The sequence below is a fragment of the Balaenoptera ricei genome, chromosome 10 (genome assembly GCF_028023285.1).
Source record: "Balaenoptera ricei isolate mBalRic1 chromosome 10, mBalRic1.hap2, whole genome shotgun sequence".
NCBI lineage: Eukaryota > Metazoa > Chordata > Mammalia > Artiodactyla > Balaenopteridae > Balaenoptera > Balaenoptera ricei.
Window position 1 is genome coordinate 2,756,899 of NC_082648.1, and position 23,256 is coordinate 2,780,154.

A 23,256-nucleotide genomic window follows, 5' to 3' on the forward strand; every position below is an offset into this window, starting at 1 on the left:
GCTTAGTGCCCAGAGGTCCCCAGAGCATTGTCACTGCTGCCTGGGACCCTCCAGCATCCCAGCCCCTGCATCCAGAAGACCCTTCAGCAGACATCACCAAGTGCCCTGAAGCACCGACAACACCCTAAGCAGTCTCCCAGATTGCCTTTAGCCCTCCCAGCAACTCTGTGAAGTAGGTGTTGTCCCCCACCCTTGACGGGTTGGGAAACAGAGGCTCAGATGCTTGCCTGGCTGACAGACAAAGGAGGGCGTCAAACCCAGGTCTGTCTACCTGCAAACCTGGGTCCTTTCTAGATTCTTGAGGTGTGCTGTGGCACCTTCTCTAGGAAAATCCCAAGGAAAAGGGTTGTGGCTGTGAAGGTCCAGAGCCTTGCCTTGAAACCGCAGAGGGCAGGTACTTGGTGGAAAAGTCCAGCAGTGATTCACCTCCTCCCGTCCCCTCGTCAGCGAGGCCAGTTCCCCTCCCGAGATCTCAGCTTCCAGCCTGGCTGTTGGTGGTGCCCATCCTACCGCCCCGGTGAGAGAGGGCTGTGCCCTGCCCTGTGCGTCCCTGCCTCTCTTCCCACCGGAGGAGAAGGAGCCAGCGCCGGAGGGGGCAAGGTGAGAGGGGGAGGGGGAGGGACAAGGGGCAAAGGAGGGGAGACGAGGTCGGGCATGAGTCTCTGAGCCCAGCTCTGGGGGGTCGTCTTGGGACAGCGCCCGTGGGGGAGCTCTGGCGGGGTGGCAGGTGGGGAGGGGCTGGGGACAGAGGACTTGACTTCCTGAGCTTGGGTGTTGTAATCCTGGCTCACAAACTTTTGGCCTCAGTCCCTCCTGCTGCTTGTGGTATTTCTCTGCCCCTCCACTTTCCAATACACCAGCTCACACTCGAGTGTGCACAGACACACAGACACACACACACACACGGTCGCTTTCTGTCTGGGGGTCCCAGGAGCACGACTGGATGGGATTCTGAGCTGGGAGGAAGAGGAAAAGGAGCGAAGGTGGGGGACAGTTTCCCTTTCAGGCCAGGTCTCCTAGCGGCTTCCCTGGGACTCTGTGCGGGACCCGGGAGCCAGACGGGAGGCTCGCAGAGGGTGCGGGGTGGGTGGGGGGGGCCGGCACCTGGGAGGGGGACTGGGAGGCAGTGTGTGTCCGTGCCGTGAGCGGGGCCAGAGGGAAGTCTGGTGTTGGGGAATCCTAGGACGAGGGTGTCACGCCAGCTCGTCCGCACCCTCTGCAGCATCTGAGCTGCTCAGGGACAAGCCTGGCTGGCGGACAAGTCCGTAGCCGGGGAGGGGGCTGGCTCTAGGGAGCGGGTGAGAGAGGAGCGATCCCGGGCCAGAGAGGGAGAGGAGGGGCAGACAGAAGGCGCCCCGCAGGTGGGGAGGAAGCAGCCAGGAGAGGGGCCAGACCCGATCAGCCTCCCCGCCGGCTCCCAGGAGGAGGAGGAGGCGGAGGGAGCACAGGGGTGGGGACGGCAGGGCGGCCTGTGCCCCGGGGGGCATCGAGGGTGCGGGCGGCCCACGGGGTGTGAAGGACTCGACGGGGGTCATGTTTTGGTGCCGTGCACACAGGTATGTGTGTGCAAGGGGACGTGACGGGAGCGGCAACAGCGTGTGTGCTGAACGGGCGCTGGTATGTGGGTGTGGGCTGGAGCGGGGCTGGGCCGTCCAGGGCCTGGGCCGCTGCCCCGGGGGGCGCGTGGAGGGCAGCGGCATTTCCACCTGTGTCCGCTCCTCTGCCTACCTGCCCAGCCCCTGAAAACAGTGAACTGGGGGCTCGTCAGCCTCCTGAAGGTTTCCTTCATGGGCGGCCCTGAGCCCGGCGTGGGTGCGAGCGTCTCTGCTTCTGGAGAGCGCTGGCATGTGGTGAGGTCCAGTCCGCCCCACACCCTGCCCCAGCTTAGCAGAGCAGATGGGCAGCCGGGCAGGTGATGCTAGGGGTTGGAGACGTGAGAGAGCTGGCGTGAACCCTTGGGATGGTGGAGACTTCTGGAAGTCATCGTGACTGAGGATAACACTGTGTTTAAGTATTCCTGGCAAACGGGCTGGGGGTAGAAGGGCACAGCAGAGGGGGGCAGGGAGGGTGGCAGGAGGGTGGGGTGCTGTCCTTTGGCTTTTAACCCCAAAAAGGAGAGCTCAGTACAGCTTTTATGTCTAACATCCTCCTGGAAAGTTCTTCCTTGAGTCTAACTTGAGTCCCGCTTGCTGCAATGTAAGCCTGTTCCCCCTTGACTTGCCATGGCCCTGGGCCAGCTTTCCTTTTCACATGCTCTTGCTTTCATTCTGCCATTCTGGTTTTTCACTCTTACCCATAAATCATGCTCCTCTCAACAGCCTTTTTGAAAAAGAACAAACTTGTCACGTGAAGGTCAGCTCATCTGTGTTCTCTTCTCCCAAATCCTGCGCCCACCCTGGGCTCTGGGGTTTGCTTCCTTAGCCTGTGTTCCCCTCTGGCTTTCCCTTCATTTACTCCTTTCCCAGGCGGGTCTCCCCACCTCCAGCTGTTGAGGACAACTTGGCCCTGAAACAGCTGCCACTGGTCTGGGGACAGTGAGGCTTCTCTCCTGGCCACCCCGTTGGTGACCCTATGCTCGGGCCCTGAGTTGGGCTACACTATGGCTTGGCGAGCAAAGGCAGTATCTCTCCTTGTCTTTTATGGATCTCACGTGTATACCCTGCCCTCCCAACACCACAGTTGAGTAGGGGTCATTCTCTCTTTCAGGGAGACTTAAAGCCCAGAGAGGAGGTGTGATATACCTAAGGTCACACAGCAACGTGGCGGCTCAGCTCCCCAGTTACTGTACTGGTAAGTTTGTTCAAACCATTCAAAAATAGTTTACTGAGCACCTGGGGGTGTCAGGGCCTGTTCCTTAATCTCTCTGAGCTTCATTTCCTCATTTATAAAATGGAGTTAATAGTAATTCTCCAAAGATTTTTATGAAGATGAAACTTAATAATGCATGTAAGGATGTGTATGTTTTTAGCACAGTGCTGACTCAAAGGTCAACTTCTATTTTTTTTTTTAAGCTTTTTACTTCAAAGGACAGGGACACAGGGGCTGGTATGCTGTTTCAGTCCTCCCTTTTCTCTGATACCCCTCAATCTTGAGGGGAACACATGTTGGACAAGAAATGGAGTAAAGGTTTTTTTTTTTGTTATTGTTATCGTTTGGGGTTTTTTGGCCGTGCTTTGCGGCATGCGGGATCTTAGTTCCCCAGCCAGAGATCGAACCCGTGCCCCCTGCAGTGGAAGCGTGGAGTCTTAACCTCTGGACCACCAGGGTAGTCCCCGTTAACTTCTACTATTACTAGCCAGGTCTGGACCAGACCTTGGGTCTCCTGTTTGATGCTTCTTCATCCATGTTTTTGAGTCCATTCATTCATTTGATAATGATTCAGGGGCCAGTCCTCAGGGTCCCCCAGCCTCAATTCTGTAGCAATATCCACAGTTGGTTCAGGTGTCCCCGGGGGCCAAACTGCCCTGTTCTTTCCACCTGAGGCTTGGTTCTCAAAGCCCCTGGGGTTTGGCTGATCTCTCTCTGAACCTGGAGCTCTCTTTCCTTCCCTTCTTCCCCCGCCCCTTCCTTTATAGCAGAGGGTGAGGCCTTGGATTCCACGGGGTGCCTCTCTCCTCGCCTTCCCTCCTGGGCTGATCTTGCCACGGAAGCCTCCGAGTAGGTCCCAGTACCAGAGTTTCACCCCGACATTCTTTCCCATTCCTGGGATAACCTGCACCCTCCAAGTCACCTTCAAAAATTTCCATAACCTCAGATGGCCCTGCCACACCTTTGTAACTGACTTGGGCTTGGGTTGTTGCCTGGGTTAAAAGGACTAACAAGTAAACACAGACTCTTCTTTTAATAAAAAGAATCCCTTGTGTTTCTCTAGAACCTTGGAGGAGCAGAGCCCTTGGTAGCTCCTGGTCACTTTGGTTCCCCACTGCCCCTTGGAGGCAGAGGCGGGGGGCCTGGGGGAGAGGATCCCTCGGCAGCCCGGCACGTCTTCCTGGCAGAAACGAGAGTGGAGGTGGAGGAGTGTGGGGAGGGGAGGCCAGCAAGGATTCCGGATAGAGCACGCATCAGTCTATCTCCTGGCAGCAGATAAACAGACCACGAGAGGGACAGGGTAGGGCAGAGTGGCTGCTCTTTAGGAGGGCAGGGAGTCGGGGAGGGCAGTAACCCGCCGGGATGAGCAGTCACTTCTGGGTCTCCCTTGAGGGGACCGCTCAGATCCGGAGGTGAACACCCAAGTGAGGATCCCTCTGGTGACCCCTTCTGCCACCAGAACCCCCGCCTGCTCTCAGGACAGAGGTTCAAGAACCAGGGTCCCCTCGAAGGCCGCTCCTGTCCCCACCTGGCCTTGTGCCCCACCCTCCTCTGCCCTCCCAATCAGATGCCCGGAGCTAGCTGGCTCCCATGTTTACCCAGAGGCAATCGATCACGCTGGCACAGCTACGAGCACACAGCTGGCCCAGGGAAGACCATGCAGTTACCTGGCCACACCTGCCCTTTGACCTCCTGTTACCCCCGACAGCCTTTGATCCCTTCTGGCCTGGAGGCTGGAGGCTGGGTGGGTGACACTCATTGGACACTGAGGAGCGGGGGCAGAAGGGCCAGCGGGGACGGCAGCTGACTGTAAAGATCAAAAGAGACTTGGAATGAGAGTCCCCGAGCTTGGGTTTCAATCCCGATCTAGTCCTGAATGGTCTCAGGCAAGTCACTTCATCTGTCAAGGCCTGGATTTTTCTATCTGCAAAATGGGCAAACTAAGAACAAACTGCTCCCTGTTTGTTCTCAGAGCTGTGAGAGCAAAGTGTAACTTTAGGTGCAAATATCATCAAGAATTTGGGAAGAAAAGCAATAGTCTGACACTATTCGACAGTATTCCAGCAATAATGAAAGGTTAGGATGGAGAGAGCGGGGGTGACGGGCGTCCTTGCGGCCGCGCAGCTCATTCCTTCTTGTCCCCGCAGGCTGCGCCTCTCCTGCCGTCCTGCCCACTCCCATCTGTGGCCTCCCAGCCCGTCCATGGCTGCAGACGACAGAAAAGTGGCAGTTCCCAAGGATGGGCCTTCTGTGGTCTCCTGGGTCCCTGAGGAGGGAGAGAAGTTGGACCAGGAAGGCAAGGACCAGGTGAAGGATCGGGGCCAGTGGAGCAACAAGATGGAGTTCGTGCTGTCCGTGGCCGGGGAGATCATCGGGCTGGGCAACGTCTGGAGGTTTCCCTACCTCTGCTACAAAAACGGGGGAGGTGAGTTCACTTTGATGTGGGGAGAGCAGTGCCCACCTGGGCACCTCCTGCCTGGGCAGTGGAGGGAGACTGGCAGGGAGATTGACTCCAGCATCCCCCCGCTGTGAAACGGGGATGGTTCCTCACGGCAAGCTCCTCTCCTCCCTGGCCCCACACAGACCACGGTCAGTGGTTGAAGGATTCAGTCCCTCACTCAGCTCACAGGCTGGGCCACCCTTGCCGGGCACCGTGCTAGATACAAAGCACAGCTCACTCCGGGTTACACTCCAGCAAAGGGCAGCGGACCACAGACAAATACATCCACTGCGGTCTGTCGCATGGTGGGGGGGCGGACGGGCCAGAAGCAGAGCAGGGAGGAGGGGCGGGGAGGGGCGTGAGATGGGAAGTGAGGGGACCAGGAAAGGGTCCATCCGGGAGGTGGCCTTTGAGCCAAGACTTGAAGGAGGTGAAGGAGCCAGTCTCAAGGATGCAGTTCAAGTGAAGAACATTCCAAACGCAGGGGGACGGCGACGGGGGAATGACAGGTGGGAGAGGAAGCAGAGGTCAGGGTTCGGCCCCTCCGGGCCCTGCTCTGAGTGACATGGGAGCCACTGAGGAATGTTGATCAAAGAAATGACATTATCTTGTCTATGATTTTTTTTTTTTTTAATTAAAGAAACAATTTAATATTTTTCAGCGCTGGTAGTAAAAATGAGCAGGGGCACGGTGGGGAGGGATCAGAGTCACCTTTGTAAGTGTACAATTAAGTGGTTTTAGTATGTTCACAGACTTGTGCAACCATTACCACGACTGATTCTAGAAAATTTCCATCACCCCCCAGAGAAGCCTTGTACCTGTTAGAAATCACCCCCGAGCCCTCTCGCCACCAGCCCTTGGCAACCACTCATCTACTTCCTGTGGCTGTGGATTTACCTATTTGGAATATTTCACATAAATGGAATAATTCATTTAGATGAGTTTATTTGTGACTGGCCAGATTCATTTTTGCCTTTTGAAAATAACTGTATTCCTCTTGTGGAAATGATATATGTGAATATTAGAAACATTCCAGAAAGGTAAAAAAGAAGGAACATTCCTGTTTAAAAATAATCACTGTTTAGAAAATCCTTCTAAACACTATTTCTATTTAATTTGACAAATATTTAGTGAACATCTACCACGTGTCTTGCTCTGTTTTATTTTATTTTTTATTTTTTTAATTTTTTTTAAGAATTTCACTTATTTATTTATTTTATTTTTTTATTTTTGGCTGTGTTGGGTCTTCGTTTCTGTACGAGGGCTTTCTCTAGTTGCGGCAAGCAGGGGCCACTTTTCATCACGGTGCGCGGGCCTCTCACTATCGCGGCCTCTCTTGTTGCGGAACACAGGCTCCAGACGCGCAGGCTTAGTAGTTGTGGCTCACGGGCCTAGTTGCTCCGCGGCATGTGGGATCTTCCCAGACCAGGGCTCGAACCCGTGTCCCCTGCATTGGCAGGCAGATTCTCAACCACTGCACCACCAGGGAAGCCCTATTTTTTAAAAAAATTTATTTATGTATTTTATTTTCGGCTGTGTTGGGTCTTCATTGCCGTGCATGGTCTTTCTCTAGTTGCGGCGAGCGGGGGCTACTCTTCGTTGCGGTGCTCGGGCTTCTCATTGCGGTGGCTTCTCTCGTTGCAGAGCACGGGCTCTAGGCGCACGGGCTTCAGTAGTTGCAGCATGTGGGGTCAGTAGTTGTGGCTCGCGGGCCCTAGAGCACAGGCTCAGTAGTTGTGGCGCACGGGCTTAGCTGCTCCACGGCATGTGGGATCTTCCCGGACCAGGGCTCGAACCCGTGTCCCCTGCATCGGCAGGCAGATTCTTAACCACTGCGCTACCAGGGAAGCCCCTTTTATTCATTTATTTGATGTGGACCATTTTTTAAAAGTCTTTATTGAATTTGTTACAATATTGCTTCTTTTATGTTTTGGTTTTTTGGCCACAAGACATGTGGGATCTTAGTTCCCCGACCAGGGATCGAACCTGCACCCCCTGCATTGGAAGGCAAAGTCTTAACCACTGACTACCAGGGAAGTCCCTTGCTCTCTGTTTTAAAACTTATAGTTCTTACTGCAAATTGCCTAAACCGATGACTCCAAAGAAATAGAAATGGGACTTCCCGGGCAGGCCAGGGCTGGGGTGATAACTAACGCTGGAGGAGGATGTGGTGACTTATTCTTGCCCCGGCTGCAGTGTCACGGACATAGAGGTGGCTACGACCAAAGATGATCTCGTCAGAGCCCTTGTTCCACAGAGGAGGACAGGGGCCCAGAGACCTCAGCCACTTGCCTGGGACCACGGAGCTGGTCGACAGCAGCAGGCCCGGGAAGACTCACCAATCCTTCTTTGCTCTCACATGTTGCTATTGGGAGGGCAGATGGTACAAGGGTTTGGGAGGGCAATTTGGAAATGCCAGTCAAAGACCTTAAAAATGTTCATCCCTGGGACTTCCCTGGAGGCCCAGTGGTTAGGACTCTGCGGCGCTTTCACTGCCGTGGGCCCGGGTTCCATCCCTGGTCGGGGAACTAAGACCCCGCATGCCTCGTGGCATGGCCAAAAAAAAAAAAAAAGTTTATTCTGAAAAGGTGGAAACAACCCAAACGTCCATCAGTGGATGAATGGATAAACAAAATGTGACCTATACTGACACTGGATCGTTATTTAGCCTTGGAAAGGAAGGAAATTCTGATAGATGCTGCAACATGGATGAAACTTGAAGACATTATGCTAAATAAGTCAGTCACGAAAGAATAAATACTGTATGATTCCCCTTCCATGAGGTGCCTAGAATGATCAAGTTCGTAAAGACAGAAAGAGGAAGGGTGGGTGCCAGGGCTGGGGGAGGGGGATGGGGAGTGAGTGTTGAAAGGGGACAGAGTTTCAGTTTGGGAGGATGAGAAAACTCTAGAGACGGATGGTGGTGATGGTTGCACAACAGTGTGAATGAACTGAATGCTGCTGAGCTGGACACTTAAAAATGGTTAAAATAGTAAAAGTTACGTTACGTACATTTTACGACAGAAAAAGCAAAAAAAAAAAAAGGTCCATTTCTTTTGCCCTCTGACTCAGCAGTTCCTCTGCTGGAAGTTTAAACTAAGGAACAAAGTAGACAAGTGCACGAGAATGTGGGCAACGGTCCTCACCGCAGCAGGAGGATGACCAGAAAGGCCAGCGGGGTCCTGACCAAAGAAACTCTGCGTAAAACGGAGCCACACAGCCATTAAAGTGGCGACGCAGATATGGATTTATTGATATGAAAAGAGGTCCATGATATACATTTAAAAAATGGTTATCAAGTCATGCATAGTAGGTTCTCATTTTTGCAAAGGAAATATATATGTATGTGTTTGTCAGAAAGTTGGAAGGATATACAATGCTTTTTCCTTTCCTTCCCTTTGTACTTTCTGCTTTTCTACAGAGTAACATGCGTTGCTTGAGAGGCATTATCACATTGTGGTTAAGAGCCCAGACTCAGGGTCAGACCACCTGGGTTTGTGCCTTGGTTTCCTCATCTGTAAAATGGAGATGACACCAGTACCTGTGGCCTTGGGAGGCTGCTTTGTGAGGGTTTTGATGTTAGTGAAGGATTTGGAAGAGGGTCTTACACACAGAAGCATCAAGTGCCAAGTGTTATGACTGGGCAATGAACAATAATCTGTGTTCACCCAGGTACACGCTTCCGAGGTGACGGAGGTGGGCGCCCTGGGCTGTAATTTGCTGGGTGTCTTTAGGCCTGCCCTCTGGCTAGCCTCTCACGAGGCTGCTGAAACCACGACCCCGAGAATTTCCCCTAGCAGAGGAGTGGCCTTGTCTGCGGGTGGGGGTGGGGGGGCAGTTCAGACCAGAGCCTGAGGGAGGGGAAATACCCTCTGAAAATGATTACAGGGAAAATCATTTTCCCAAGGTGTTTTTGTTTGTTTGTTTTTCTCGAAAACGTAACAAACTTGATGATTTAATAAGCATATCAAATTATACAGAACACATGTTCTTGGTTCCAAAAAGAATAAATGGACTAGATTTGTGAAACACGCTGAGAAAATAAATAGGGCATATATTAGGATCTCCACCTACATTATCATTCACTTCCCTTCGAAGGTCTTTCCTATGCCGGGTGGGGCGCAGACTGGAAACTTTCCGCCCGGCCCTGCTCACAGACAGGAGGAAGCTGCTGCCTTGGGCCCCTGGGGGCTGCGGAGGGCGGTTGAGGGGTTGGCTGCCAGCTCAACCCCCTTCCCCCTCCTTGGCAGGAGCCTTCTTCTTCCCCTACTTCATCTTCTTCTTCACCTGCGGCATCCCAGTGTTCTTCCTGGAAGTGGCGCTGGGCCAGTACACCAGCCAGGGCAGCGTCACAGCCTGGAGGAAGATCTGCCCCCTCCTCCAGGGTGAGTGCCGTTCCAGCCACAAACCACCCCCGGCCATCGCCCTCCCCGCTTCCTTCATCCACCCTGTGCTGAGGGCTGCAGAGGAGCTAGGACGTGTAATCAGGCTTCCTGGGGCCCGAAGCTTCTAGAACCTGGGTGGAAGCAGTCTCCAGGAAGGACGATACAAAATTATAAATAGGCACAACATTAGATGCAGAGTCTTGGGAGGGGTCCTTGCAAGTGAGGAACCCTGAAGCTGAGTCTTCACAGCTTCATGGGAAATGTGCTCCCGAGCGCGTGGCCTGGTCCCAGACACGCCTCCGCAGGGTATAATCATGGTGATGATGGTGATGATGTGCCAGGGCTCACGTCAGCACGTCACATGCGTTTGCGTCCTCACCTAACCCTCCAGGAGTGTCTGCTTTAACCTCATAAGATGAGAAAATGAGGCCATTCACGAACCCAGGTCTCCGTGGGTTTGTGCTGTGTCCTGTGTTAGGGACTAAGCTGCTCCCAGCCCCTGCCCTCCCTCTGGGGATCTGTTGGCACTGATGTGAGCAGTGGGGATGTCCTTTCCCACCCTCTGTTCAGGTGATGGGGCCCTGGCGGCCAGTGGGAAACCCAGGGGCCTCCTGGTCCCCGAGCGGTTCCTCGCATGGTCGGGGGGAAGGGAGGACTCTGGTTTGGACGCCAGTCCCTAAGGGGCCGGGCCCAGGACAGGCCTGTCTGGGGGCCGCCAAGCCTCTGCTGGACGGCGTGGATGTGGTGGAACCACGCTGGCTTCTGAGCAGACTGGGAGCCTGAGCAGGGGCGGCGGGGCCCGGCTAGGCTGGTGCTGACCCCCCTTGGGGCGTCAGATGGTTTGGTGGGGTGCTTGGGGGTCCCTGTGGGGTCTGTGTGGTGATTTTGGGGGGTCCCTGTGGGATGAGAATGGGGACCCTGTGGGGTCTCTGGGATGATTTTCTCGGATCCTTGGGGTCCGTGTGGGTTGTGTGTGGTCCATGGGGAGTCTGCCCTCTGCTTGCTCCCTGGGGTCCACAGCCCCACCGAGGCTGCCCGGGTCCTTGCCTGATGCCCACACACGCGTGGGTTCCCTCCACCCGCCAGAGGCTCGGGTGCCTGGTGAGACCCGAACTCAGGAACCTCCTGTCTCTGGCCTCGTGCCTCTGTTCCTCCTGTCCCTTGTGACTTCACAAGTGACGCATGATTGTCACAGAAAAACTAGAAAAACCAGAAAAAGAAAAGAACTTTTAAAAGTGAACTGAAATCTATCACCCAGAGAACCACTTGTTAACTTCTGGAGATGCTCCTTCCGGAGATTCTCTCATGAAACAAAAAATACGTTCAGATATATATCATAAAACTGGGAGAACGCCTAGGGTGGTGTTCTGTCACCTGCTTTTCTTACTTAGAAAAATAAGGAGTAAAGGGCCTCTCAGGCCCGTGAATGAGCCCCGCGGTGTCTCCGTGGCCCCTGTCCTTCCAGCACAGTGGGCGGCTCCCAGGCTGACGCTGGTCTCTGGGACCCTCTTGTTACCCCCCCCCCCCCCACAAGGCATTGGCCTGGCCTCTGTGGTCATCGAGGCCTATCTGAACGTCTACTACATCATCATCCTCTCCTGGGCCCTCTTCTACCTGTTCAGCTCCTTTACCTCCGAGCTGCCCTGGACCGCCTGCACCCACTCCTGGAACACAGGTACTTGTCGTGTCGGCCCTGGGACGGGGCAGCTGGGGCCGGGCGAACAGTGATGGAGCGCCCGGCAGAACAGCCCCCAAGCCGAGCTGGGCGGGCACAGGTGGCCACTCTGCTGGCCGACCCCGTGTGGGACCTCCAACCAGCCGCCAGGACAGCCGACAACCCGGTGGGATGGTGGGTGACAAGCGGCTGCCAGGCGCTAACACCCCCCCAACGTCCACCCACCGAGCCAGTGTTCACTGCGGGCCTACTGTGTGCCAGACCCTCAAGACCCGGCGGTGGGCCCGGGTGATTCGGCCCAGCCTGCACCAGGGACAGTCAAGTGCTGGGAACAGACAAGCGGACAGAGCAGTGGCAGATTTCGACGGGTGACCACAGAAGGATGGGAAGGGGCCTGCGTGGGGACCACTCCAGGCGGGGCCGTCCCGCGAGCCCATCCCCCCATCGCTGGGGAGTGAAGTCCACACGTGGGCGTGGGGGACTGGCCTGAGGTCTGGACAGGGTCAGAGGTGGCTGGCAGGGTGGCCAGAGGAGCAGCCAGATTCACCGTGACGAGAGCAGTGTGAGGCACACAGGGACGGGGGCTGGTCACACGAGCCACCCGAGCAGGAACTCCTGACGCTGGAAAGCGGGGGCTCCAGAGGAAGCGCTGGGGACCGGGAATGCGAGGCCAGAGGGGGGCGGACGGGGTGTGAGGGCGTCTCTGCCCGCCCGGCCCGCCGCTGACGCCCCTCTTGTCCCCTGCAGAGGGCTGCGTGGACTTCCTGAACCGCTCGGCGGCCAGCGCAGCGGCCCCGCCCGTGAACTTCACCTCCCCCGTCATGGAATTCTGGGAGTAGGTGCCCGGCCTGGAGGCCGCCTCCCGGGGGCCCCAGGCGGAGGGAATTGGGATGTCTGGGGCCCGGGATTGGGGGTGCAGGTGTTCACCTCTCTGTGCATGCTTTCCAGCACTCACGCCACTAGGAGATGAGGGACCCTCCACACCTACCGTCCACACCCACACGCTCGCCCCGCATCCACCTGTGTCCCCCTGGACTCACACGCGTGTCCACGTGACTTGCATCGCCCACGTGCCTTCTTACCGTCACCCGCCCGCACCCACACGCCCACCTGCACGTACACAGCCACGGCCGACGGCCAGCGCGAGCTGGGAAGAGTCTGCGCCAGCTCCGCGTGCCCTGATGTCCTGGTGGTAGCTTGAAATCGGCCGAAGTGGGAGTATTTACACCACGGGAACTGGCAAACTTCTACACTCACGCCTGCACCCTCCACACGAGCACTTGCACCCCAGCGTCCACACGTGTCCACCCTTGCGCTTATACAAGTCTACCCGCCCTCACACTTAACCTTGGCCCACACGTACTCACCGACACTCTCCCGGGGCGCCCTCCCCACATCCACGCCGCCCTCGTGCCCACCGACGCCGGCACACACGTGTTCCCATCACCCCGGCCACTCTTCAGATGCTGACGCACATCCAGCCCGTGTCTGCTCCCCGAGCACCTGCTCAGCCACTGCCCGGACGGGTCTCTGCTCCCCACGGGCTCGAGCTCGCTCAGACGCTTACTGCCCTCACTCTCTGTCTCTACCTCTCCGACAACAGAGAAAGCTGGATGAGTTACACAGATACCTACGGGATTACGTGATTTGGTCGTCTAACGGCCAGGGGCTTAGAGACCACAGGTGGGAACGTGCTGGCCATGGGGCAGGGAGGCGTGGACCCTGAGACCCGTGCGGTCAGCTCTGAGGATCAGGACACCTGATGGCGGAGGCCACTGTCCCCTCAGCCTCACCTGGTTGTGTGTCTCCCCGTCCACAGGAGACGTGTTCTGGGCCTCAGCTCCGGCATCCACGAACTGGGGGCCCTGCGCTGGGAGCTGGCCCTCTGCCTCCTGCTTGCCTGGGTCGTCTGCTACTTCTGCATCTGGAAGGGGGTCAAGTCCACGGGCAAGGTGAGGAGTTCTGGCTCTGGGACCGCTCTCTGTGGCCCCCAGGGTCCACGGGGACACACATGGCATCCCTCTGGAGACCTGAAAGAGAAAGCAGTGAAAGGGAGAGGCCTGCTGAGAACAGGGGACGTCGCAGGAAGGCAGGGTTCAGCTCAACACAAGGGAAGGCTGTCTTTTTCGGTATGACTTTCAAAGGCCTGTTTACGTAAGTGACGTGCAGAGCAAAATAAGAACCATGAAAGTCCCAGGGTCAGAGCTGAGCCACCAGCGGGCTGGCGGGGTGTCTGGTCATCCCTGTCAGCGTTTTGCTGGTCGGCTTCTAGCTTCCTTTATATGTGTGTGTGTGTGTGTGTGTGTGTGTGTGTTGTGTGTGAATATTGCACAATCAGGATCACACACTCGTACGACGTGCTTGTCTCGTTTAACAACACACCAAGACCACGTCTAGGATGAAGTGGCCAACAGAACAGTCTTTGAGGTGGTGGGTTTCCAACCTCTGAAGGAGCTCAAGCTGAGGATGGACAAAGTGGCCTGTTGTGTGTACAGAGTTCACACCGGAGCATCATTTCCAACCCAGAGAGTCTGACACTGACGCCCCATGCTTGTTACAGCCGGGAACAGACAGGGTCCCGCCTTCTCTGATTAGCCCCCTCCCAAAGCAGCCTCCCTCTTCCACGGATTGTTGTGATAGTGATAACATAGAAATAGTAATAGTAATAACGACACGGACAGTGCCGCCCTCTCGGGGAAGGGGCAGAGTGGAGCCCCCGTGTGTCTCCCGCCCCCCAGAGCTCAGGCCACTGCTGCTCCCCCAACCTTAAGCCTGGAAAAGTTCAGTCTAAATTTCCCCACTGATCACTGTACAAATCTGCTCACCTTCCCCCTGGGTGGGGGAGTCCCACCCTCTTCAAGGGGCAAGGGGCGGGCGAACAGCCAGGATAAGGGATTAAGAGAGACCAGAATCTGGATTCAAAAAGAGTTCTTGAAATGTTATGGGTGGAAACTCACACCCCTCCCTGTCCTTCCTCCCGTCCCTTTGCCTCGCTGATGTGTGTCTCGTCCTCTGCTGGGGAGCCCCAGACACCCCAGAATGTGTAAAGGAAGGGGTGGGAAGTTTCCCGTGCTCACCCCTCCTCCGAGGAGGCTCGTGCTGCCTGGGCAAGGGTGACCCTGGCCTTCTCCCCTCCAGGTTGTCTACTTCACAGCTACGTTCCCCTACCTGATGCTGGTCATCCTCTTGATCCGAGGCATCACCCTGCCCGGAGCCTACGAGGGCATCATCTACTACCTGAAACCAGATTTGCTTCGGCTCAAGGACCCCCAGGTAGGAACCTCACTGGGGACCGTTCCCCCAGGCGTCTCCCGCCCCAAACCAGATCTGGACTTTTGAAAACCTTTGATTGCTTTTTGCCGTTTAGAGGCAATATGTGCCCACTGGAGGAAAAAGTAGATAATATAGAAGAAAATTATGAAAAAGGAACTAAGAACCTCTCGTAACCCCACCACTCAGCTATAACCTCTGTTAGCATTTTAGTATATTTCCTTCCAATTTTTTTTTTCTAGCTGGTGTGTGTGTGTGTTTCACATAGTTGAGATAATTATACATGGAGATAAATATATTTTCACTTAAATTATAGTGTAAGCATCTTCCTTGTTATTAAATCCATTTGTAAATGTCATTTTATCATTTGCATAATGTTTCCTCCATGCCCCATCCATCCACTCACTCATCCAGCCAGAATGTACTGGGGTCCCGTAAGTCCAGGTACCTCTCTAGAGCTGGTGTGGGCAGCGGGCAGACAGACCCAGCCATATGACCTCTGAGCATCCACACCTGGGGCAGGTGTCGGCTTTTACTCAGCTCTTCCCCGTTCCTGCACATTTAGGTCATTTTTTTTTTTTTTATGATTGTACAGACAGCTGCGATGAACACCTTGTGTTTAAATCTTTGACCACATCTCTGATTATTTCCTGACAGTAGTTAGACGTAGACGTGGGATTACTAAGTCAGGGAGTACACACCTTTTAAGGCTCTTGACATGTGCTGTGGACTTTGACCGCCCGTGTTGGTGGGTACCCTTCCTTCTGCAGGCCCATGAGACATTCAAGTAGAATTTATTTTAACCTTTGATAGGTCAAAGTAGTAGCATGTTGCCGTTTTAATTTTTTTTTTTTTTTTTACTAGTGCGAGGTTGGACATTTTCCCCCTCTGGACTTGTCTGAGCACATTCTTTGCCCCTCCCCTCCCACTGCCCCCAGTGGAGTCTTGGTGTCTTCTCTCTATATTTGAAGGCCGTGGCCTCTGCCCACCATGGCTGCTTGGGGGCACGTGCAGGTTGAGGGCGGCCAGGGCCTCAGCTCCGCCCTGCAGACAGGCCTCTCCTTCTCCGGTTCACCGTCTGTGGTGAACCAACTAGAAGTTAACAGTCACGCGCACCTATGTGGTGCCTGCTAAGTGCCCAGGGGAAGAGGAGGATGCGTTAGTGGGCGTGGGCTGTAACGTGGGCTCTGCGGGGACGGAGGAGCCGCTGGTTGTGGAGGTGCCGGGCGGTCACTGCCCCAGGCCCCGGCGGGCTCCCCCCATCTTCCCACCGCTTCCTTGGGGTCTCCTGCAGGTGTGGATGGACGCGGGCACCCAGATCTTCTTCTCCTTCGCCATCTGCCAGGGGTGCCTGACGGCCCTGGGCAGCTACAACAAGTACCACAACAACTGCTACAGGTGAGCGGGGCGCGGGGTCCTGGGAGGGGGCCTTCCTCCTTTGTGAGCAGGGGCTCCAAGCTGTGCAAAACCGACACTGTGGTCCCCTTTCCAGACTGGGTTTTTCTCCCTCCCTTTCTTCTCTTCACCGTCTGGTACCTGGTCTTGGGCTCCTTCCCCCCACTTCCTTTCCTCTCTCCTCTTTCCCGCTGTCTTTGGATGTCCCCACGTGATGGGTTTCTTTCTCCCTTTTCCTTCCCATTTTCTGCAGGGACAGCATCGCCCTCTGCTTCCTGAACAGCGCCACCAGCTTCGTGGCGGGGTTTGTGGTCTTCTCCATCCTGGGCTTCATGTCCCAGGAGCAGGGGGTGCCCATCTCTGAGGTGGCCGAGTCAGGTGGGTGCTGCTCTGCTGCCTGGGGCCGGGGGAGAAGGAGGGGCAGGGGACAGGAGGGCAGGGGTCCCATGAAGCTGGGTACTATAGGAACCTTTCAGCATCAGGCGGCCGTGCTAGGCACAGAGCAGAACCCCAAAACCAGGGGAGGGAGGAGGGAGGCGGGGACGGATGGGAGGACGGGCGCACGAGTGGAAAGCGTGCTCCCCAGGGCAGGGGACGAGTCAGCCTGCCCTCGGGAGCCGGCGCACGCACGCAGGCGCACACGCACGCAGGCGCACATGAACGCAGGCACGTACGCACGCAGGCGCACATGAACGCAGGCGCGCACGCACGCAGGCGCACATGAACGCAGGCGCGCACGCACGCAGGCGCACATGAACGCAGGCGCGCACGCGCGCGCGCACACAGGGGCGGCCCCTGATGGAGTGTGTTCCCGGCAGGCCCTGGTCTGGCCTTCATTGCCTTCCCCAAGGCTGTGAGCATGATGCCCCTGTCCCAGCTGTGGTCCTGCCTCTTCTTCATCATGCTCATCTTCCTCGGGCTGGACAGCCAGGTTCGCCGCCGCCCCCGCCCTGCGACCCCCTTACCAGCTTCTGCGTCCGCCGCCATAACCTCCCCGACCTCGCTGTCCCCCGACCAGACTTCCCAGCCCCGGCCCCGGCATCCGGAGCCTGTCCTTGAGGCTGGTCGGGGGACGCCCGGCCTCCTCTTCCGGGAGGGGCCACTTGCTTTGCTCCCCCAGGCCTGACCCTTCCGCAGATGTGGACGCGCCCTCCCAAACCTTCGGGCCGCCCAGCCCCGCCCAGCCAACCCTCCCGGCTGGGACCTTCCGTGGTGGAGACATGGCTGAGGCAGGGTTGGCCTCACCCCAGTTCTGGGCCCCCTGCGCTCTGTGGGCCAGCGTGGGGTTGGGGAGCGAGGAGGCAGTGGCCCCTCTTACCAGCCCCCTCCGGCCCACAGTTTGTTTGTGTGGAGTGCCTGGTGACAGCCTCCGTGGACATGTTCCCCAGGCAGCTCCGGAAGAGCGGGCGGCGGGAGCTCCTGATCCTCGCCATCGCGGTCATTTGCTACCTGCTTGGGCTCTTCCTGGTCACCGAGGTGAGTGGCGGGGGCGGCCTGCAGGCTGGCGACCCCCTGACACTCTCAGAGCCACATTCCCCTCGCCTTCCCGGCCCTTCACTGCGAGGTTGGAGGGACCACATGGCGGAACCTTCTTGTGTTGGTTCCCTCTCCTTTGGTTTCAGGTGACAGAAACCAAACACAAGCTGGCTTAAGCAGGAAGGTGAATTTTTTCGGTTAGGAAACAGAAAAGTCTAGAGATGCTTTGCTTTCAGGCACGGTTGGATCCAGCAGCTCCAATGACATCATCAGGGATGCTCCCCTCTATCTCCTGGCTCCCCTTTCCTCTGGTGATGTCATTCTTGGGCAGATTTCCCTCCTGGGATGTTACAGACAGCTCTGGGCAGCTTCAGGGTTCCCTTCTGCCACCAACCAACCCCCGGGGGGATAGGGCCCTTTCCCTGAGAATTGGCCATTGCTCTTCTTTAGGCCTGGAGCAGGGAGGGGCGCACACTCAGAGTGAGGTGGCCGCAACTCGGCAACTTCCGGAAGGTGGGATGCTGGACAGACAGCACAGTGTACGTGCACCACAGTCCCCGGGGTCCTCGCAGATGTCAGAGATGTTGTCAGATGAGGGCTGGGAGGCTGGGAGTCAGGGACAGGCGGGGCAAACTCTTTTTAGCTGCAAGGGATGAATTCCCTGGACCGGGCAGGGTGGCATCCCAGATGGGCTTCTGTCATCTCGTGTGGGCTGGGGCATGTCCCCTGCCCCCTGGCCAAGGTCTCACTCTGCCCCCTGCCCCACAGGGCGGGATGTACATCTTCCAGCTGTTTGATTATTACGCCTGCAGTGGCACGTGCCTGCTGTTCCTTTCCGTGTTTGAAGTGATCTGCATCGGCTGGGTGTATGGTAAGTGGGTGACGGGGGGGAGCCTTGGGGCCACACGAAGGGCAGGATCTGCCCTGGGTGAGGACGGGCCCGCTGGTCTCTGCGGGTCTTTGTGCTGCTGTCCTGGTCCTTTTTACTTGAGAAGTTTAGCCGTTGCTGGGAACCCAGGTGTTTCTCATTACGGCAGTGGCGCTGGGCTAATGACAACAGAGTTCTTTGAATAGTGAGAATAATTATAAATAACTGTGCACAGCTTTCTGGATGCAGAGGCTGTTGGAGGCCTTCTCCCATGGGAATCCTAGTCAAAAGGGACCTCCAGGGCCATTTAGTCTGATCCTTCAGAGATTCCCACATGCCCTTTCGAAGTCATCACCCAGGCTTTGCTTGAATACTTCCACGGACAGGAAGCTCATCCCTGTGTTTTTGACGTAGGCTTTTCTGTTGTGGTGGTCGTGCATTTCTTTCTGATACTTTGGTGAATTCTGGCTTCCACTGACTCCCACCAACAGCCCGGCCCCCTCAGCACTGAGGAAGCCAGCCAGCGGTGCTGACCACGTGGTATCCAGGCTGTTATCGTGCCTGATGACCGCGGCAGCGTGGGGTGGGGTTGGGGGAGAAGCCATTATGTCCCGACCACCGCACTGCTGAGTGCCGAGTGCTGTCTCGTAATCTGCACCACAGCCCTTTACAGGGGAAACCGAGGCTCAGAGAGGTTGGGTCCCTTGCCTAAGCTCACACAGGCAAGTGGAGGAGCCGTCATCATGCCGCAGGTCCCTCTGGTTCCACTGCACCAGTTGGGGGAACGGATTGTCAGTGTCCCAAAGCTCAGGGCAGAGAGGGTGCGTGGGTACCACGCAGCAGGGCCTCAGGACGAGACACGAATAGGAAGGGTTTTATCTCGCTACCCTAGGCCTTCCTCGTTGGCGTCCTTCCCTCCCCACGCGTCTCCTACCTTTTTGCTCTGATTTCCCCACTGCTTTTCGACACTTGCTCTCAGAGAGGATCCGACAAACTCGATCACAGCGAGGTGTAAGCGGCTGATAATATGTTGCACCTACAGCAGCGGTATCTGCTTTTCACCTGGGGGGAAGTTAAGACGCCAAAGGGACGACTGTCTAGCGGTGGCATTTCGCAGTGCTCTTTTTGTGGTGGTGAGGGGGTGGCTAGAGGGCTCCCAGGCCTTTACCAGTCAGTGGCTCTTTACTTCTTAGAAGGTGGAGCAAACGTGGAAACCTAAGGACGTTAAACTAAGTGCAAGACGCAGCGTTTCCATGGCCACAGCCCAGCCCCCTTCTGTGCTTCACTGGGAGCACAGAGGGGCCCCCTGGAGTCTGGGGTGCAGGTGCCGCCCCCGCCCCGCAGGGCTCAGCGCTGGGCTCGAGCATCGGCTCCCTTGGTGTTTTGCTATTTTTACTTGAAGCCGAGTTCACCTCTGCGATGCAATAAGCATGTGTGTAGCCGCTGAGCCCCGTTCTGGCTCACACCCTCCTCTGTGTTAGGACTCGGGTCTTCATCCGTAGCCCTGAGAGCAGAGAGGCCCTGGGAGGTTAGGGGCTCTCTGTTGGTGGCGGCCTCCCCTCCACCTCCAGTGTCACTCACGTGTCCTGATCCAGTTTCCCCCCCACGGTGCGGTGCGGGGAAGAGGACGAAGCCGTCCCCTTCCTGTCCTCACACTCTCCCCCCACCCACCTGGTCAGGGGCCGACCGTTTCTATGACAACATGGAGGACATGTTTGGCTACCGGCCGTGGCCCCTGGTGAAGATCTCCTGGCTCTTCCTGACCCCGGGCCTTTGCCTGGTATGTGCCCTCCAGCACCACCACCCCCATCTCCTCCTGCCTCTAGCCGACTCCGGGAGGTGAGGGGCACGGGCTGAGTTCTGGGGCTCCTTCCCGCCTGCCCAGTTACCTGGAGGGGCTGCTCCGTGCCCTCTTATGTGCTGGTTCCCCTCCCCCCTTTTCTTGGCCAGTCTCTTTGCTTTACCAGCACTACCATCTGGTCTAGTTCCTGCTCCATCCCTTCCTCCCCGGCACCTCCGTCTGTCTGTCTGTCTGCCTGCGTGATTTCCCAACTGTTGGTCTCCCTATCCTTGTCTGCTTTGGAGCTCCTCCGTCTCCCCTCCCTGCCTTCTGAGCCCACGGTCTGTGATGGCCTCTGCGCTCCATCTCTAGAGGCACCAGTGTGTTGATATTTAACTGTGCTCCGTCCTGAGGAGAGGGTTTCACGGGCTCCCTCCCGCATCTGCGTCGGCCCCTCCCGCTGTCTTTCTAGGCCACTTTCCTCTTCTCCTTGAGCAAGTACACACCTCTCAGATACAACAACGTCTACGTGTACCCAGCCTGGGGATACTTCATCGGCTGGTTCCTGGCTGGCTCCTCCATGGGCTGTGTCCCACTCTTCATCGTCGTCGCCCTCCTGAAGACCCAGGGTTCCTTCAAGAAGGTAGGGGCTGGGGAAGTGGCGCATCAAAGGAGGGCACCGAAGGGGCTGGACTCTGGGCACGACACCACGGCCGGGCCAGCTCTGAGTGCCGGGCTGCCCTTCGGTCTAAGGGAATCTTAAGGAGAAGGGTCTTTGAAGAAGGGCTTCATTTTCAGAAATGTTCAAGAGTCCTAGAGTCCTAGACCTTCAGAATCTGACCTCCAGCAGATCATCTGGGCAGGTTGACCAAGGGCAGCTGTCAAAGGGTTAAGGGGGAAAGTAAGTCACAAACAAGAACACAAGGTGCCAGACGCAGGGGGTCATAGAGCACAGATTCCTGCTCCTGGAAACTGGTGACCAGCAGCCATGGTTCACCCGCACAGGCTCCCGGCTTCTCTCCTCCTCTCAACCCTGCCTGCGAACCATATGCAAAAGGCTCCCTGTTTAGGGTTCAGGACATGTCTTCCTGGAAGGGACAGAGCCAGTGTCCCACAAAGACATTACATTTGTGGAAATCTGTCTCGCCCACAAGTCACAGAAAACCCAACCTGCAATAAGCAAACGGGCTTAGTTTCTTCTTACATATCAAGAAGACCAGAGACGGGGGATCCTGGCATTTGGTTCAGCTGCTTAAAGAGGCCGTTGGGGACCAGACGCTTCCTCTATTCCTGCACTTCCATCCTGGTCATGTTGTCTTTTCACCATCATGCTTATCACTGCATGGTCACAAGAAGGTTGTCATGATTCCAGTCATCACGTCTGCATTCAAGGCAAGAAGGAGATGGCACCAATAACGGTGCTAATCGTAGGACTACTACTAGGAAGAACAATACTAGACAGTTACTGAGCATATGATAATAGTAGCAATAAGAATAGTAACAACAAGAACAAAATAGACACTCGCTGATCACTTAACCCTGTGCCAGGCACTGCTCTCTGAGGTGTGTGCTGTCATCTTGCAGACGAGTCACAGTGTTGTTCAGTGGGTTGCCTACGACCGCACAGGCGTCAGTAACAGAGCCAGGACGGGAGCCAGGCGGTTCACACGCTCAATCACACGTTACTGCCTCTTCTCGCTTCTCGAGCTCTGTGCCCTTTCACTCACTCACGCTGAGCTGTGTGCTGGGCTCTGGGGACACAGACACGAGGACACGTCTTTGCCTCTTTTGCCACCGGCACCACTGACTCCTCTTCTCCCCACAGCGCCTGCGGCAGCTCGTCACCCCTGACCCCAGCCTGCCACAGCCCAAGCGATACCTGTGTCTGGACGGTGGCAGCAACCAGGACTGCGGGCCCTCCCCAACGAAGGCGGGTCTCATGGCTGGGGAGAAGGAGACGCACTTGTAGGATGTGGCCGGAAACCAGGTGGCTACTGAGCCAGGAAGCTGGGTCAGGGCCCCCGTGCCCCCGGCGGACAGCCTTCACCTCTGCCCCCTCCCGCAGCCCTGCCGAGAAGCTCTGTGATGTCCGTGGGCAGCCCCTCCCGGTGGGCTAGAGACGGTGCCGCCGGAGCCTGCCGTGCCTGTTGGAACACCCCGTCTTATCTGTGAAGGCGGAGGTCTTTGTGGAGCCCACCGTCTGGTTAGAACAGCTGCAGTGTGCAATAGCGGGACCGCCCAGTGTAGCGAGGCTTCCTCTTAGCACTTGCGATCTCTGTGCTTGGGGAGGGTAGCGCCCGTAGAGATACACGCCACGTTGCATGTGACAGCTGAACACCCCACGCTGGATCCTGACGCTCCACTGGAGGGCTCCCTCACCTGGCTTAGTGTCCTGGAGCCCGCGGGAAGGAACCAGAGAAACGGCCACCGTTGTCTTGCGTTTTCGCGGAGGTGGCGTCTCAAGGTGTCCCCAGCTCCAGCCCTAGTTCCACGCCCGGCTTGCAGTGCTGTCCTTAACGCACAGAGCAGTGGGGTGGCAGGGGCTCAGGATGGCCCCTGCACTTGGCAAATAGGCACGACCACGGGCCTGCACCCAGGACAGACGTGGCTAGTCGATCTCAGGTTCTTCCCCAGCTGACAGCCTTCCAAAGACAGTGCCCCCGGCAGCTCCGTTTGCCATCCTGCCTTCGTCCCGACCCCGACTTCATGGATGAGGAAACTGAGGAACCCAAGAGACAAAATGATTTTTCGAGTTCATGAAGCTCCTCGGGACCAGAGACACGACTAAAGCCGGGTCTCCTGCTCTCAGGCCGGTGTCCCTCCCACTGCCCCCTCCTGCCTTGTTAACAAGCACCCATGCATCGCCTGCTGTGTGTGCCAGCCTTCTTTCTGTTCGTTGTGGTTCTTGGGGTGGCAGGGAGAGAGTTCCCTCTGGGGGCGGGGGGTGAGCAGCCCACCCAGGTTGGCAGCCCTACCCTGGCAGCTCCTCCACCAGCCCATACCCGTCTGACCGGAGTCCCTCCCTGGACTTTGGTCGTCTTCCCACTTCCCGCCAGGGGGTGCCTGGACGTCTGGGAGAGCCCCCCCTGACTCCCACGGGGAGAGGTGTGGGCTGCTTCTCTCCCCAGGCCCCTGCCAAACCGCACCAGACCCTTCCCT

General features: G+C 56.8%; 1 protein-coding gene across 7 annotated transcripts; it reads left to right on the forward strand.

The window, feature by feature from the left end:
- The first annotated feature begins 393 nt into the window (after window positions 1–393).
- Window positions 394–22,963, forward strand: SLC6A12 (solute carrier family 6 member 12). Of its 7 annotated transcripts, none has more exons than XM_059935080.1 (17): window positions 397–600; window positions 2,707–2,790; window positions 4,956–5,233; window positions 9,499–9,633; window positions 11,168–11,308; window positions 12,056–12,143; window positions 13,128–13,260; window positions 14,447–14,581; window positions 15,873–15,976; window positions 16,227–16,351; window positions 16,792–16,904; window positions 17,362–17,449; window positions 17,900–17,988; window positions 18,218–18,320; window positions 19,997–20,097; window positions 20,570–20,740; window positions 21,923–22,963. In XM_059935080.1, the coding sequence occupies exons 3-17, from the start codon at window positions 5,011–5,013 to the stop codon at window positions 22,064–22,066; spliced, it is 1,893 nt and encodes a 630-aa protein (XP_059791063.1). In that variant the 5' UTR covers window positions 397–600; window positions 2,707–2,790; window positions 4,956–5,010; the 3' UTR covers window positions 22,067–22,963. The 7 variants fall into 7 exon arrangements, with proteins under 7 accessions (XP_059791070.1, XP_059791068.1, XP_059791063.1 ...); XM_059935083.1 differs by lacking the exon at window positions 397–600 and adding an exon at window positions 1,595–1,617; XM_059935082.1 differs by lacking the exon at window positions 397–600 and adding an exon at window positions 1,637–1,850.
- Window positions 22,964–23,256: the final 293 nt, after the last annotated feature.